This window comes from Phocoena sinus, chromosome 5 (assembly GCF_008692025.1).
Source record: "Phocoena sinus isolate mPhoSin1 chromosome 5, mPhoSin1.pri, whole genome shotgun sequence".
In the NCBI taxonomy this organism is placed as follows: domain Eukaryota; kingdom Metazoa; phylum Chordata; class Mammalia; order Artiodactyla; family Phocoenidae; genus Phocoena; species Phocoena sinus.
The window spans coordinates 113,482,542-113,497,206 of record NC_045767.1 but is presented as its reverse complement, the minus strand read 5'-3'; the positions used below and the strand labels follow the sequence as shown (position 1 = coordinate 113,497,206).

Sequence of the window (14,665 nt, the reverse complement as noted above, 5' to 3'; positions counted from 1 at the left end):
TGAGTGGTTTTTAAAATCACACATAAAACTCAAATTATTATTAAAACTTCAAGGTGAAAGTGATTTTAAGAAGACTTTAATGAGAAATATATTACACATGTAGTATGTTCAATCTTCATACACCTGGCACCTTTAAAAATAAGCAGACTATGAACATCTTATGACAATAGCAGCATGGGATACACAGATACCTTTTTATTCAGAAGCTAATGGAGAATGTTGATACAAAGCTTTGCCTTAAATGGTTATGATAAAAATGTTTTTCTTCAATAAAATGAATACAAAAAAATTTTCTTTAAAATCTCTCTTATTCTAGGGATGTGAGACTGGGCTATGTTTTTGCTCGTGTTGAAAAGAAAATGTACTCTCAATTATTACAAAAGACAGGAAGAAGAAGCTAGCTATTTCAGATTTTGTAAATACATCACATTATTCAAAAGGAAAATGGAAAATAAGAATGTATATACTGGAATTATGCATCTATTGAAAATTTTCTGTTTTTCACATTATTTGAAAATAAAATTACAATTTTCTACACTTCTATTTTACTATTTCTACAGTTTTCAATTCTATTACCAAAGAACTTTGATGGTAGTTTAGCTGAATGTATTTATTTTGGTCCAGGGGCTTTGGTCTTTGCCAGAAATACCAAAAATGAGGTATGGTCCTTCTCAGAACAAAGTAGTCTCATAATACTTTGATCATTATGCCTTGTAGGAATTGAAAGGTAAGCATTAAAAAAATCAAACCTATATATAGGTTTTAATTTTCTTGAATGGAAAGAGGCAGGGAAGAATACTAACCTCAGTGTGTAAACAAATAAAACACCAACACATTAAAATACTCTGCATTCTTGAGTAAATGGGTTTTTCTCCACATCCACCTATCCTATATATAGGTTTATATTGATAAATAATATGTGCATTACTAAAAATCAATAAAACTATAAGTGGAAATTTCTAAATAACACAATCTTAGTTAATATTCATAATTATGATAAAATACATCAAGTTCCTGCCCTGCAGTTTTTCGGCTGCATTTGAAAACTCCATAAGCTCAGCAGATATTCACAGGCAGTGGTGGTTCAATGATGCATTTTCAAGCTCCAGGATCATTTCAGGAGCTAAATCATGCCTGCCAGTTTACCCCGGTAGTAAGACTGTGTCATCCTTCCTCCAAAACAGAAATCAGTGCTTGGGACCTTGTGGTTTAGATGCCATACATCTTTCATGCCTAAAGCTTCTGCTTTCAATTCTCCACACGTATTTTAAAAAGGAAATGTATTTCCAAAGCTTTACAGGAAGCACAATATAATGGTAATAGAAAATAAAATGATCAAATGAGTGCTAGCCTGCTAAATAAATATATTCTTAATCTTTGAATGAGGTTCATCAATCCTTCTGAAACAGCAAATTTGAATATTCTGAATATAACAGTATACTTTTGTTTTCAAACAATTTTGTTTTCTGAGATATGCTATTTACATTTTTTACTGCAAGAAATTCATTCTGTAGGAATAAAAAATGAAAGCCAGGGTCACGTACCTTGGAATTGTTCTGGGGGAACATGGCAGCTTCTGTCTGGCTAAGGCCGTAAGCTTTGGGCGTGTCATGCACAGTGGGGGCAGGGTGGTCATTTTGGACTACCAAAAAAAAAAAAACCAGAAATGGTATTTTAAAGAATAAATCATTCAAAGAATCTTTTAAGACATTATTAGAGATCCACAGTCAGTTGTCTGAGCTGAGAATGCCTCTGTGTGTAGATCTATAGCTCTGTTATTCAGTCATGAAGCTCAGAGAGTGAATTCTGCAGGTTGCTTCTCTCATTATTTTCTTCTACTATCTGCCTTTTGGCCAATTTATTACTTGTCTGCACCTCCATCACAAAGTGGAAAAGGAGAAAATTTGATAAATGCATTGAAGATTCAGACAATTAGGAGCTTTGTTATGGGTTTTGTTAGTGGAGCTGGTTGCAATTAAAAAGTGAAGATTTTTAGGACAGCTATAGATTTCAAATGCTCATGCTTTTCACTCCTGTTACAATCAATAATTAAAATTTTTTCATACTTTGCTGTCTTCTAAAACTTTCTCACTCACAAATAAAGCCTTTCCCTTAGAAGTGATAAATGCTAAGAACAATTCTCAACAAGGAGACAGCTTCCCTGAGAGAGCACATAGCTACAACAGTGTACAGATCACTTCAAAATGTAGTGGTTTAATCGCACCAAAAAGAATAAAATACCTAGGAATAAACCTACCTAAGGAGGCAAAAGACCTGTACTCTGAAACCTATAAGATGCTGATGAAAGAAGTTGAAGACAATACAAACAGATGGAAAGATACACCATGTTCTTGGATTGGAAGAATAAATATTGTTAAAATGACTGTACTACCCATGGCAATCTACAGATTCAATGCAATCCCTATCAAATTACCAATGGCATTTTTCACAAAACTGGAACAAAAAATTTGAGAATATGTATGGAAATACAAAATACCCCAAAGAGCCAAAACAATCTTGAGAAAGAAGAATGGAGCTGGAGGAATCACACTCCCTCATTTCACACTATACTACAAAGCTACAGTAATCAAAACAGTATGGTACCAGCACAAAAACAGACACAAAGATCAATGGAACGGGATAGAAAGTCCAGAAATAAATCCACACTCTTAAGGTCAACAAATCTATGATGAAGGAGGCGAGAATATACAATGGAAAAAAGACAATCTCTTCAATAAGTGGTGCTGGGAAAACTGGACAGTTACATGTAAAAGAATGAGATTAGAACATTCTCTAACACCATATACAAAATTAAACTCAAAATAGATTAAAGACCTAAATGTAAGACTGGATATAAAGTTCCTAGAGGAAAACATAGGCAGAACATTCTTTGACATAAATTGTAGCAATATTTTTTTGGATCTGTCCCCCAGAGTAATGGAAACAAAAGCAAAGATAAACAAATAGCACCTAATTAAACTTAAAAGACTTTGCACAGCAAAGGAAACCATAAACAAAATGATAAGACAACCTATGAAATGAGAGAAAATATTTGCAAACAATGTGACCGACAAGGGATTAATTTCCAAAATGTACAAATAGCTCATACAGCTCAATATCAAAAAAGCAAACAACCCAATCAAAAAATGGGCAGAGACCTAAATAGACATTTCTCCAAAGAAGACATACAGATGGCCAACAGGCACATGAAAAGATGCTCAACGTCACTAATTATTAGAGAAATACAAATCAAAACTACAGTGAGGTGTCACCTCACACGAGTCAGAATGGCCATCATCAAAAAGCCTGCAAGTAATAAATGCTGGAGAGAGTGTTAAAAAAAAGGAAATCTCCTACACTGTGGGTAGGAATGTAAATTGGTGCAGCCACTATGGAAAACAGTATGGAGTTTCCTTAAAAAAAACTAAAAATAGAGTTACCATATGATCCAGCAATCCCATTCCTGGGCACATATCTGGAAAAGATGAAAACTCTAAATCAAAAAGATACATGCATCCCCATGTTCACAGCAGCACTATTTACAATAGCCAAGACATGGGAGCAACCTAAATGCCCATTGACCAATGAATGGATAAAGAAGATATGATACACACACACACACACACACACACACACACACACACACACACACACACAGTGGAAATATTACTCAGCCATAAAAAGAATGAAATAATGACATTTGCAGCAACACGGATGGACCTAGAGATTATCATACTAAGTGAAGTAAGTCAGACAGAGAAAGACAAATACCATATGATATTACTTATATGTGGAATCTTAAAAAAAAAATGATACAAATGACCTTATTTACAAAGTGGAAATAGACTCACAGATGCAGTAAAAAAATCTTATGGTTATGAAAGGGGAAAAGGGGAGGGATAAATTAGAAATTTGGGATTAACAGATAGACACTACTATATATAAAATAAACAATAGGATCTACTGTAGAGCACAAAGAACCATATTCAGTACCTTGTAATAACCTACACTGGAAAAGAATTTGAAAAAGAATATACATATATATATTCATATATATATATATAATTGAATCAATTTGCTATATACTTGAAACATTGTAAATCAACTATACTTCAACTAAAAAAAATGTAGCAGTTTAAAACAATAATCAAAGTAAAAAGAAGTCTTTTACTTTATGTGGGTCAGGAATTAGGAGAAAGCACAATGGGAATGGATGGCTTTTCTCTACTCAATTTTGACTGGGGCCTCTGCTGGGAAGACTCAGAAGCATGGGGTAACTCAGCGGTGGGAAATAGGAATTTTCTGTAAGGTCTTCACTCATGTAACTGGTGGCTGATGCCACTAGCTGGGACCTCAGCTGGGGCTGTCTGTCAGAACACATACATGTGATCTCCTCATACAACTTGGGCTTCCTCTCAGCATGGCAGCCTCAGACTTCTTAGGTGGCAACTCAGGGCTCCAAAGGCAAGTACCCAAAGAAAAGCCAGATGGAAGCTGTATCCCCTTCTAGGGCCTGGCTTTGGAAGTCACATAGCATCTCTTCCACTGTAAAAATCGGCTGCTCACCAGCAGCCAAGGAATGAATAAGAGCAGAAAAAGATGAAGTCAGAGAAGCTAAGGAGAAATCTGGTGCTGTTCTGATGGTATAGGGTCTTGAAGGTTACTGTAAAAAAATGTGACTTTTACTCTGATTGGAGGATTTTGAGCCCAGGAGTGACGTGGTCTGAGTTACACCTTGAAAGGATTGCTCTGGTTTCTCTTTTGGACTTAGACTGTAGGGGGCAGAAGGAAAGGCAGCGGAGGCCAGTTGGAGGTTGCTGTGAAATCTGGGTGACAGAGAATGGTAGAGGTGGACAGACATGGTCACAGCTGAGGTAGCACCACCTGTGGCCAGCAGAGACAAGATATTCCTCTAGTGCTACAAAGCCATGGGGGGACGGAGGGTGGAAAGCAATGAGATTTGAGAGAAAATCTTTTGAAATTCAGTGTAGAAATAGGCAGTTTTTTGTTTCTGAAAAAAAGATTATTACTCCAGCCTGAAAATAATTATTCACATAATTAAAGAGAATATTCTAATGGAGATCAGTGTCATGATATAACAGAATCCTGATATTACCCAGATTATCAGTGCATGGTATGATCCATGAAATATAAGGTCAACTTATTTTTATACAGTTATAGCTTTAAAGCACTCAGTCTAAACAGCAAATGTTAGTCCTCTCCTCCAAAACAAACATTAGAAACATAATGTATTATACTCCATAACTTCCTAATATAGTGACTTAACTCTTTTGTATTTAAAAAGAAATCTATTTTTCTGATCACATGTTATAACAACTCTTTGAGTTAATTGGATAACCAGAACTTACTAAATGGCAACATTATGTAGAGCATGCGCAAGAAGTTAAAACTAACATAGGATTAGACCTCGTGTACAGATTTGAAGGGCAAAGGCTCCCCAAACCTACCTCTTGTAAGCCTATTTCAGAGAAGCTGAGAAGACCTACGTTCCAGAGTCCTCCAAGGATATGGAGCAAATCGGGGCCATCTCAGTTCTTAACCCAGACCTCTCTGCCCCCAGGGGATTTGGAAGGGGAAAGAAACAATACCTGTGCTGGCTTCAGCACGCAGGTCCTTCCCTGACAAATTAAGACTTTGTTCTGAGAGCTCCCACTTTGGTCACCAAGGGCACTGGGCAGAGGTATCTCTGCATAATTGCAGGGACCTCCGAAGGGTTCCCCAAGGAACTTCAAAACGAGAAAAGAGTACTTGTAATTTCTCCCCAAACTAGGAAGACCCACCTACTTGTACACAGATAGAGGGATCAAACCCCAGAAGCTCCGATCCATCTCACGTTTCCCATCAAGGTGTGTATAAGCCTCCCAAGAACTGGCCTACCAGGTTGGGACATAAAATTTATCCTTATTGATGTTTACTTGGGTCAGGCTGTTTTTCCTAGAAAATATAAGCCTCTAATGAAATCTTATGCAAATGTTATATACATGGAGAGGAAAACGTCTTCTTTGTCACCCAGATCAACTGCGATTTTTCTTTTTCAAAATCAGAGTCAACGTTTCCAACCATTGAAGTTTCAGCTGCCAGTTCCTTCATTTTGCTCCTCTCTGATCTGAGAACATTAGCAGCAGGAGCACCTTTACTCTTAAATTTAGTTTAATGTAAGTATTGCAAGGCCTGCTGGCAAGCCTCAAGGCACAACTCTGAATGGGGGTGGTCAGGGCAGAATGATAAAGTGGGCGCTACTGCAGGAAGGGGAATGGTTCAGATTCAGGTATATAAGGGAGGATAATGAGAGGTACTACTCTGGCTGGTACCAAAATGAGCTTAGCCCCAGGAGGTTAGGGTGAAGCAGTCTGTTAGGGGACCGAGAGGCAGCTCCCCCAGTGCTACCAAATGGGCAGTCTACTCCGGCCACCACAGGTGCTGAGACAAAGATCAAAAGGCTGCCTTTAGCCATTCCACTTTTGGTATTCAGAAGAGATTTGGTGGATTCTCTGATCTCCTGGTTGGCTCTTGTATCACATTTACAGTCTCTAAGTTTGGCCCGCACATGCAAAAACAAATGAGAATGGAGAAATACAGGATGAAAGGTTTGAGAGGGCTGGATCAGGCTGAATGTGTCCCATGGTGTGAGTTTAAATTTCTGGTCCCCAGGTAAGATTCTTCAAAGAGTAGCCCTCTTGCTCATGATCCCCAGAGATCCTTATCAGGAAACACAAAGGAGGGGGAGGCCTAGAGTTGTATAGGCAGAGGCTACCTAGGAGTAACTATGTCTGAGGCTGACCACTGTCTCCAGAATTCAGTCATTTGGGGGTAAAAGCTGAAATGTGAGAAATAAAGCCAATAAACCACAGCAAGCAAATGTATCATGTGTCATCAAGAGAGTTCAAAATATGATTTTACTATCTCCAACAAAATCATTGATAAGAATTGGAACTATTGGGCTTCCCTGGTGGCGCAGTGGTTGGGAGTCTGCCTGCCGATGCAGGGGACGCGGGTTTGTGCCCCGGTCCGGGAGGATCCCACGTGCCGCGGAGCGGCTGGGCCCGTGGGCCATGGCCGCTGGGCCTGCGCGTCCGGAGCCTGTGCTCCGCAATGGGAGAGGCCGCGACAGTGAGAGGCCCACATACCCCAAAAAAAAAAAAAAAAAAAAAAAAAAAAAAGAATTGGAACTATTCACATTATCACCATAAGCTCTTTTACTATGAAAGTTTAAAGAAAACTACAGAAGAAATATCAATAATTTGCTCCTGGAAAGAGTAAAAAATATCACATAAAATAGCTTAAAGAGTCAGTAAATGTTTATCCCTTGTATCATAATTTTTGCATACATCTAGCATTCTATGGTAGGTTATTAGGTTGTTAAATAAATAGAAATCACAGATTTCCTACTAACTAACATTTATTGACAGTTAAATCAAAATTTAAAGCGGGAAAAGTGTTTGAAGGCAGGCCATGTTTCATTCGACTTACATTTCATTCGACTAAATTTTAAGGCTGAAGGCCTCTCCAGGCTTACAGACTTCAGCCTAAAAATTTGGAAGCAAAGAATAACAGCAAAGGAGAGAAAGAAAAAAGTTAAAAATTAGTTAAAAGAATAACCCCCCTTCCTGCTCCAAATAATGGAATAAGATTTATTCATACAACAGAAACCAGGTACTTACTATACAGTTAGATAAACTTAAAAAAAAAAATCCTGCTGTGATAGATGACTTATTATGTCGATGATTAAAGATGCAAACCATAAAAAAAAATTACAAAGTATAGCTCCTATGGAAGAAACTAATCACTAATTCAATGAAATGCCAATACATCTGAAATATGTATGTGTTTTGATATATTCTTATACAAATGTGACATTAGGGATCTCTCAAACTTATGACAGACTGGGTTATCTACCAAAACCGAGGGCATCTCAGTTCCCTTGTGCTCCCATCCAGTTCTAAACAGGACTAATTGATTTATTCCTACTCCTGTTTATTTTTTCCATTGCCCTCACAGGGTGAACTAGGCGGCGAGAAGAGCGCCTTTCTGCGCTCCTCCTTCTATGCATTTCTTGAAGTAAATGGTGAGGGAGGGCCTTGGCTCAGGAAGCCTGAGTCCCTAGATTGACGGAGGAAGGTCTGTCGGGGTCAGGGGAAGGACTGCCTGAAAGAACGACTCGTCTCTTCTAAGAGTTCGTCACGAACCTCGAGGGACTGGCCCTGGTGAACAGCTCTGGTTTTCCGTTCCGCCTAAGTGTGTCCCCGACCGGTAGCAGGTGCTGGGCGCCGGCGCTGCCCTCTCCTCCCGCGGTAGTTTCCGCACCCTGCAGAGCAGGCGCAGAGAGAAGACGCGAGAGCGTTTCCAGGGATACAAAGGGGGCGGGGAGGGCCGGGCGGGGGCGGGGTTAGGCTAAACCGGGATTCGGGATTGGGGCAGTTTCCCGGCTCGTCGGGCACGGGGGCGGAGCCTATAGGGGCGGGGCCTACTGAGCGCTGTGCTGGGTCTCCAGACCCAACAGGGTTTTCCCGCCAGACTGCTCTCAGAAGTTAGACTTCTTTCAGAAATTAGTTCACGCAACCGAAGAGCCTCGAATTTGCCGCCCTGAATCATTTCCTTCACGGCACCGAATCCTCAGTATTTTGCAACATTTCCCTGTCGTCCACAGATTGATGGAAAAACGCTCAGGCTGGGAATCAAGACCATCAAGACCCGAAGTCACTTTAACCAGATGAATAAGTCCTTCCTTAGACTCTGTTGCTGTCAGAACCATCTTTTTCTAGCCCCATGCAAATACCTTTCCCAATCCTGTCTCCAGAAAAAGAATCCAATTTTGAGTTGTGGTGAGCTAAAAACCCGAGGTCTCTTACATGGACTCCTCCTCCGTCCTGTCTTTATATGTATATATTTTAAAATTTCCCCTGAAACTCAGGATTTTATATTTACACCCACTTAATGTCAGCCTGTTAATCCCAGCCCATGCTTTCATCCCTCCTCTCACATATAAATGTAAGAAAGTGAGCTTCCTAGCTCATTGTCGCATACAGATAGAGGGCAAGAGAGTGAGGCTGTTGTCTATTACTCCACCAAATATAGACGTGCTGGAAGGCAAGGCTTTTATTCATTGCCTACTGTCATGCACAGTAGGAAAGCCAGCAATACTGCTCACACCAATCATTCTACTAACCATAAATCGATTCTATTTGGACTACAAGCATAACAACCATAACCACGCTTTCATTCCAACATCTAATTTGCTGCAATAAATTACTAAATTATTTCCACCAAGTAAATTTACACTATACATTCAGTTGATCACTGTGACTATCTGTGACTGGGCTCCATGCGATCCCTCACATCAGTAAGGATCATTCTATTCTCATGAACTCATTTCCCAGTTTCTAGCAACACCTTAACACAACTCCACGGTGACCTGTGTTAATTCTGTTCCAGTCCTTCCTGCCTTTTCAGGTTCAACGTCTGTGAATTCCATGCACCTTCCTTCCTACATGAGACTTCCAGCATGGCTTTTTGGAGACTCCTTCCTGCCTCTTTGGACTTATTCCTCCTGCTTGCTGTTTTTTTTTTTTTGGAGTATAATTGCTATACAATGGTGTGTTAGTTTCTGCTTCACAACAAAATGAATCAGTTATATATATACATATGTTCCCATATCTCTTCCTGCTTGCGTCTCCCTCACTCTCACCCTCCCTATCCCACCCCTCCAGGCGGTCACAAAGCACCGAGCTGATCTCCCTGTGCTATGTGGCTGCTTCCCACTAGCTATCTACATTAGGTTTGGTAGTGTATATAGGTCCATGCCTCTCTCTCACTTTGTCACAGCTTACCCTTCCCCCTCCCCATATCCTCAAGTCCATTCTCTAGTAAGTCTGTGTCTTTATTCCTGTTTTACCCCTAGGTTCTTCATGACATTTTTTTTCCCTTAAATTCCATATATACGTGTTGGCATACGGTATTTGTCTCTCTCTTTCTGACTTACTTCACTCTGTATGACACACTCTAGGTCTATCCACCTCATTACAAATAGCTCAATTTCATTTCTTTTTATGGCTGAGTAATATTCCATTGTATATACATGCCACATCTTCTTTATCCATTCATATGTCGATGGACACTTAAGGTTGCTTCCATGTCCTGGCTATTGTAAACAGAGCTGCAATGAACATTGTGGTACATGACTCTTTTTTTTTTTTTTGCGGTACACGGGCCTCTCACTGTTGTGGCCTCTCCCGTTGTGGAGCGCAGGCTTGGCGGCCATGGCTCATGGGCCCAGGTGCTCCGTGGCATGTGGGATCTTCCCAGACCAGGGCATGAACCCGTGTCCCCTGCATTGGCAGGCGGACTCTCAACCACTGCACCACCAGGGAAGCCCTACATGACTCTCTTTGAATTATGGTTTTCTCAGGGTATATGCCCAGTAGTGGGATTGCTGGGTCATATGGCAGTTCTATTTTTAGTTTTTTAAGGAACCACCATGCTGTTCTCCATAGTGGCTGTATCAATTTACATTCCCATCAACAGTGCAAGAGGGTTCCCTTTTCTCCACACCCACTCCAGCATTTATTGTTACTAGATTTTTTGAGGATGGCCATTCTGACTGGTGTGAGGTGATACCTCGTTGTAATTTTGATTTGCATTTCTCTAATAATTAGTGATGTTGAGCATCCTTTCATGTGTTTGTGGGCAATCTCTATATCTTCTTTGGAGAAATGGCTATTTTAAGTCTTCTGCCTATTTTTGGATTGGGTTTTTTGTTTTTTTGATATTGAGCTGCATGAGCTGCTTATAAATCTGGAGATTAATCCTTTGTTAGTTACATCATTTGCAAATATTTTCTCCCATTCTGAGGGTTGTCTTTTCGTCTTGCTTATGTTTTCCTTTGCTGTGCAAAAGCTTTTAAGTTTCATTAGGTCCCATTTGTTTATTTTTCTTTTTAATTCCCTTTCTCTAGGAGGTGGGTCAAAAAGGATCTTGCTGTGATTTATGTCATAGAGTGTTCTGCCTATGTTTTCCTCTTAGAGTTTTGGTTTTTAATTCATTTTGAGTTTATTTTTGTGTATGATATTAGGGAGTGTTCTAATGTCATTCTTTTACATGTAGCTTTCCAGTTTTGCCAGCACCACTTATTGAAGAGGCTGTCTTTTCTCCATTGTATATTCTTGCCTCCTTTATAAAAAATAAGGTGACCGTACGTGCGTGGGTTTATCTCTGGACTTTCTATCCTATTCCATTGATCTATCTTTCTGTTTTTGTGCCAGTACCACACTGTCTTCATTACTGTAGCTTTGTTGTATAGTCTGAAGTCCAGGAGCCTGATTCCTCCAGTTCCATTTTTTTTTCCTCAAGATTGCTTTAGCTATTCGGGGTCTTTTGTGTTTCCATACAAATTGTGAAATTTTTTGTTCTAGTTCTCTGAAAAATGCCAGTGGTAGTTTGATAGGGATTGCATTGAATCTGTAGATTGCTTTGGCTAGTATAGTAATTTTCACAATTTTGATTCTTCCAATCCAAGAACGTGGTATATTGCTCCATCTGTTTGTATCATCTTTAATTTCTTTCATCATTGTCTTATAGTTTTCTGCATACAGGTCATTTGTCTCCTTAGGTAGGTTTATTCCTAGGTATTTTATTCTTTTTTATTTTTATTTTTTGTGGTACACGGGCCTCTCACCTCTGCAGCCCCTCCCGCCCTGGAGCACAGGCCCCGGATGCATGGGCCCAGCCACTCCATGGCACACGGGATCCTCCAGGACCGGGGCAGGAACCCATGCTCCCCGCACCAGCAGGTGGACTCCCAACCACTGTGCCACTAGGGAAGCCCAGTATTTTATTATTTTTGTTGCAATGGTATATAGGATTGTTTTCTTAATTTCTATTTCAAATTTTTCATCATTAGTGTATAGAAATGCAAGAGATTTCTGTGCCTTAATTTTGTATCCTGCTACTTTATCATATTCATTGATTAGCTCTAGTAGCTTTCTGGTAGCATCTTTAGGATTCCCTATGTATAGTATCATGTCATCTGCAAACAATGACAGTTTTACTTCTTTTCCAATTTGGATTCCTTTTATTTCTTTTTCTTCTCCAAGTGCTGTGGCTAAAACTATGTTGAATAATAGTGGTGAGAGGACAACCTTGTCTTGTTCCTGATCTTAGAGGAAATGGTTTCAGTTTTGAAAAATAGCTTTTAAGATTCAATTGAATAGAATCATGAAGAGTTTTTGAATTATGCATTCTCAAATTGTCCCTTTACTTGGCAAGATTTTGTAAAATGAAAAGGGATTGTAGAAGAAGGAGCAGACTGAAGGCATAACACTCAGGCATGCCAAGGCTAGGAAAGAGCGCGTGTGAAAGAAACTGAGGGTTTGGAAAAGGATTTCTTTAAAAACATCAACATCTAAGAAGCCTGGAAAGTCTTCAGGACCTAGCTTGAAAACCTAAACTACCTTCTTTAACATCAAATGTATACTTCCTTGGTCTTAATCTAGTTTTAGTTCTTTTTTCTTCTTAATGTGTACAACCACATTGTTTTCAAATCCAAAGTTATGCAGAGAAGCAACTTCCTTTAATAATCTCTCATAAACATCAGTTGGTATTAAAACTTATTTGCTCATTTTTTTCAGTATTTTCATACTTTTGGTTCTGATTGGTGCAATTCTGTTCTCTCTGACTGCTAAATCTGCTAATTTAAAAGAATGTCATTTGAACTTGAACATACATATATGCTTTATTGTTAACTTCACTCTATTTTGTGCCTTCACACCCTGGATCAAGGTACAATGGCAATGTTTTCTACAAGTGGATACTAATTTCCACAAAATAATCTGCTTCAGTAGTTGTCAAATCTCTTGAAACCTTAATTATGTGTGTATATAATAAGAAATGTATACATGTCTATACTTCCATCCAGTTACTTATATGTATACGAATACCATTGTAAGATATTAAGAGCTATATCAGTATTTTTCCAATGCAATTCAGAAATGAAATTTCCCATTCTCCAAGGACAAAAATCTAACTGTGTATGTGCAAGGGGAATTGTAAATTCATGAACAAAAATATAGAATATAATGACATTTTTCAAAGACTGTTATAAACAAATGACAAATATCACATTTGGTAAAATTCTTCTATAACTTCCACTTCAGTCTCACAGGGAAAATACTTATTAAATAAAAGTATAAATAAAAACTGAATTAGATATAACAGAAAAAATATATATAAAGTAGCAGTCCTAAATGCTAAATTTGCAAGTCTAAGTCTATCCATCCATCTGTCTGTCCATCCATCCATCCATCCATCCATCCATCATTCAACAAACCAGGTGGTCTGCTAGGGTAGGAATATAAAGGTAAGTCATGTCCTCAGTGAACTCACAGCCTGGAAGTGAAGACAGATGTGCAAAAGAGACAACTGTTTTTTTGCTTTCGTGCTCTATGCCCCATCTTCACCAGAATCAAAGAGAGCTGGACTGATGTCCTTGTCTTCTACCATTACATTCTGTTCCCCAATCTGTTCCTAATCCTCTCTGCTCCTAATTTGTTTCTTTTTAACTTTAAAAAAAATTTTTATTGGCATGTAGTTGCTTTACAATGTTGTGTTAGTTTCTGCTGTACAGCAAAGTGAATCAGTTATAAGTATACATATATCTCCTCTTTTTTAGATTTCCTTCCCATTTAGGTCACCACAGAGCACTGAGTAGAGTTCCCTGTGCTATACAGTAGGTTCTCATTAGTTATCTATTTTATACATAGTAGTGTATATATGTCAATCCCAATCTCCCAATTCATCCCACCCCACCTTGGTATCCATAAGTTTCTTCTCTATATCTGTGACTCTATTTCTGCTTTGCAAGTAAGTTCATCTGTACCATTTTTCTAGATTCCACATACAAGTGATATTATACAATATTTGTTTTCCTCTTTCTGACTTACTTCACTCTGTATGACAGTCTGTAGGTCTATCCACATCTTTGCAAATGGCACTACTTCATTCCTTTTTATGGCTGAGTAATATTCCATTTATATATATATATATATATATATATATATATATATATATATATACCACATCTTCTTTATCCATTCCTCTGTTGATGGACATTTAGGTTGCTCCTATGTCCTGGCTATTGTAAATAGTGCTGCAATGAACATTGGAGTACATGTATCTTTTTGAAGCATGGTTTTCTTCATTTCTTATATAGGGTCTTAAACTGGGCACTTAGATGGGACTCTTTCTTCTCTAGTACTGATCTCAGGCCTCCCATGCATTTATACCCCATTAGTTACCTGCCTCCAGACAGTTTTCATAACCAGTTATCCCAATGGAACTTGGTACAGCACAGACCATTGTGATTGATAGTCCTCCCTGGATCATCCAGTCCTGTGGACATCCACAGTCCACATAACATGTGCTATAAAAGTGATATCACGTTTGGTGCCTCAAGGAAGGACCACACTGCTGCCCAGGACTGCGTGGAAGTTTGTCAGTCACAAAAGTGTTCACATAGGGGATAGTTCTTGAGATGTGATTTTGAGCCGTGAAAAAAAGAGTAGAGGTGTGTCAGGTGTACTGAAGGGAATAGAAGTACAGAAAACCTTAGCTTTGGGGATACTAGCAATTCTAGAATACAGAGACAGAGAGC

General features: G+C 38.9%; 1 protein-coding gene across 1 annotated transcript in view; it reads right to left on the bottom strand.

The window, feature by feature from the left end:
- Positions 1 to 8,306, bottom strand: part of TTC29 (tetratricopeptide repeat domain 29) — a 261,315-nt gene extending 253,009 nt beyond the window's left edge. Inside the window, exons 1-2 of the mRNA XM_032632825.1 lie at positions 8,208 to 8,306; positions 1,545 to 1,642 (exon numbers count right to left, since the gene is read on the bottom strand). Of these exons, the coding sequence (XP_032488716.1) occupies positions 1,545 to 1,636 (92 nt within the window). The 5' untranslated portion in view covers positions 1,637 to 1,642; positions 8,208 to 8,306. The remainder of the gene's footprint in view (positions 1 to 1,544; positions 1,643 to 8,207) is intronic.
- Between the last annotated feature and the right edge of the window lie 6,359 nt (positions 8,307 to 14,665).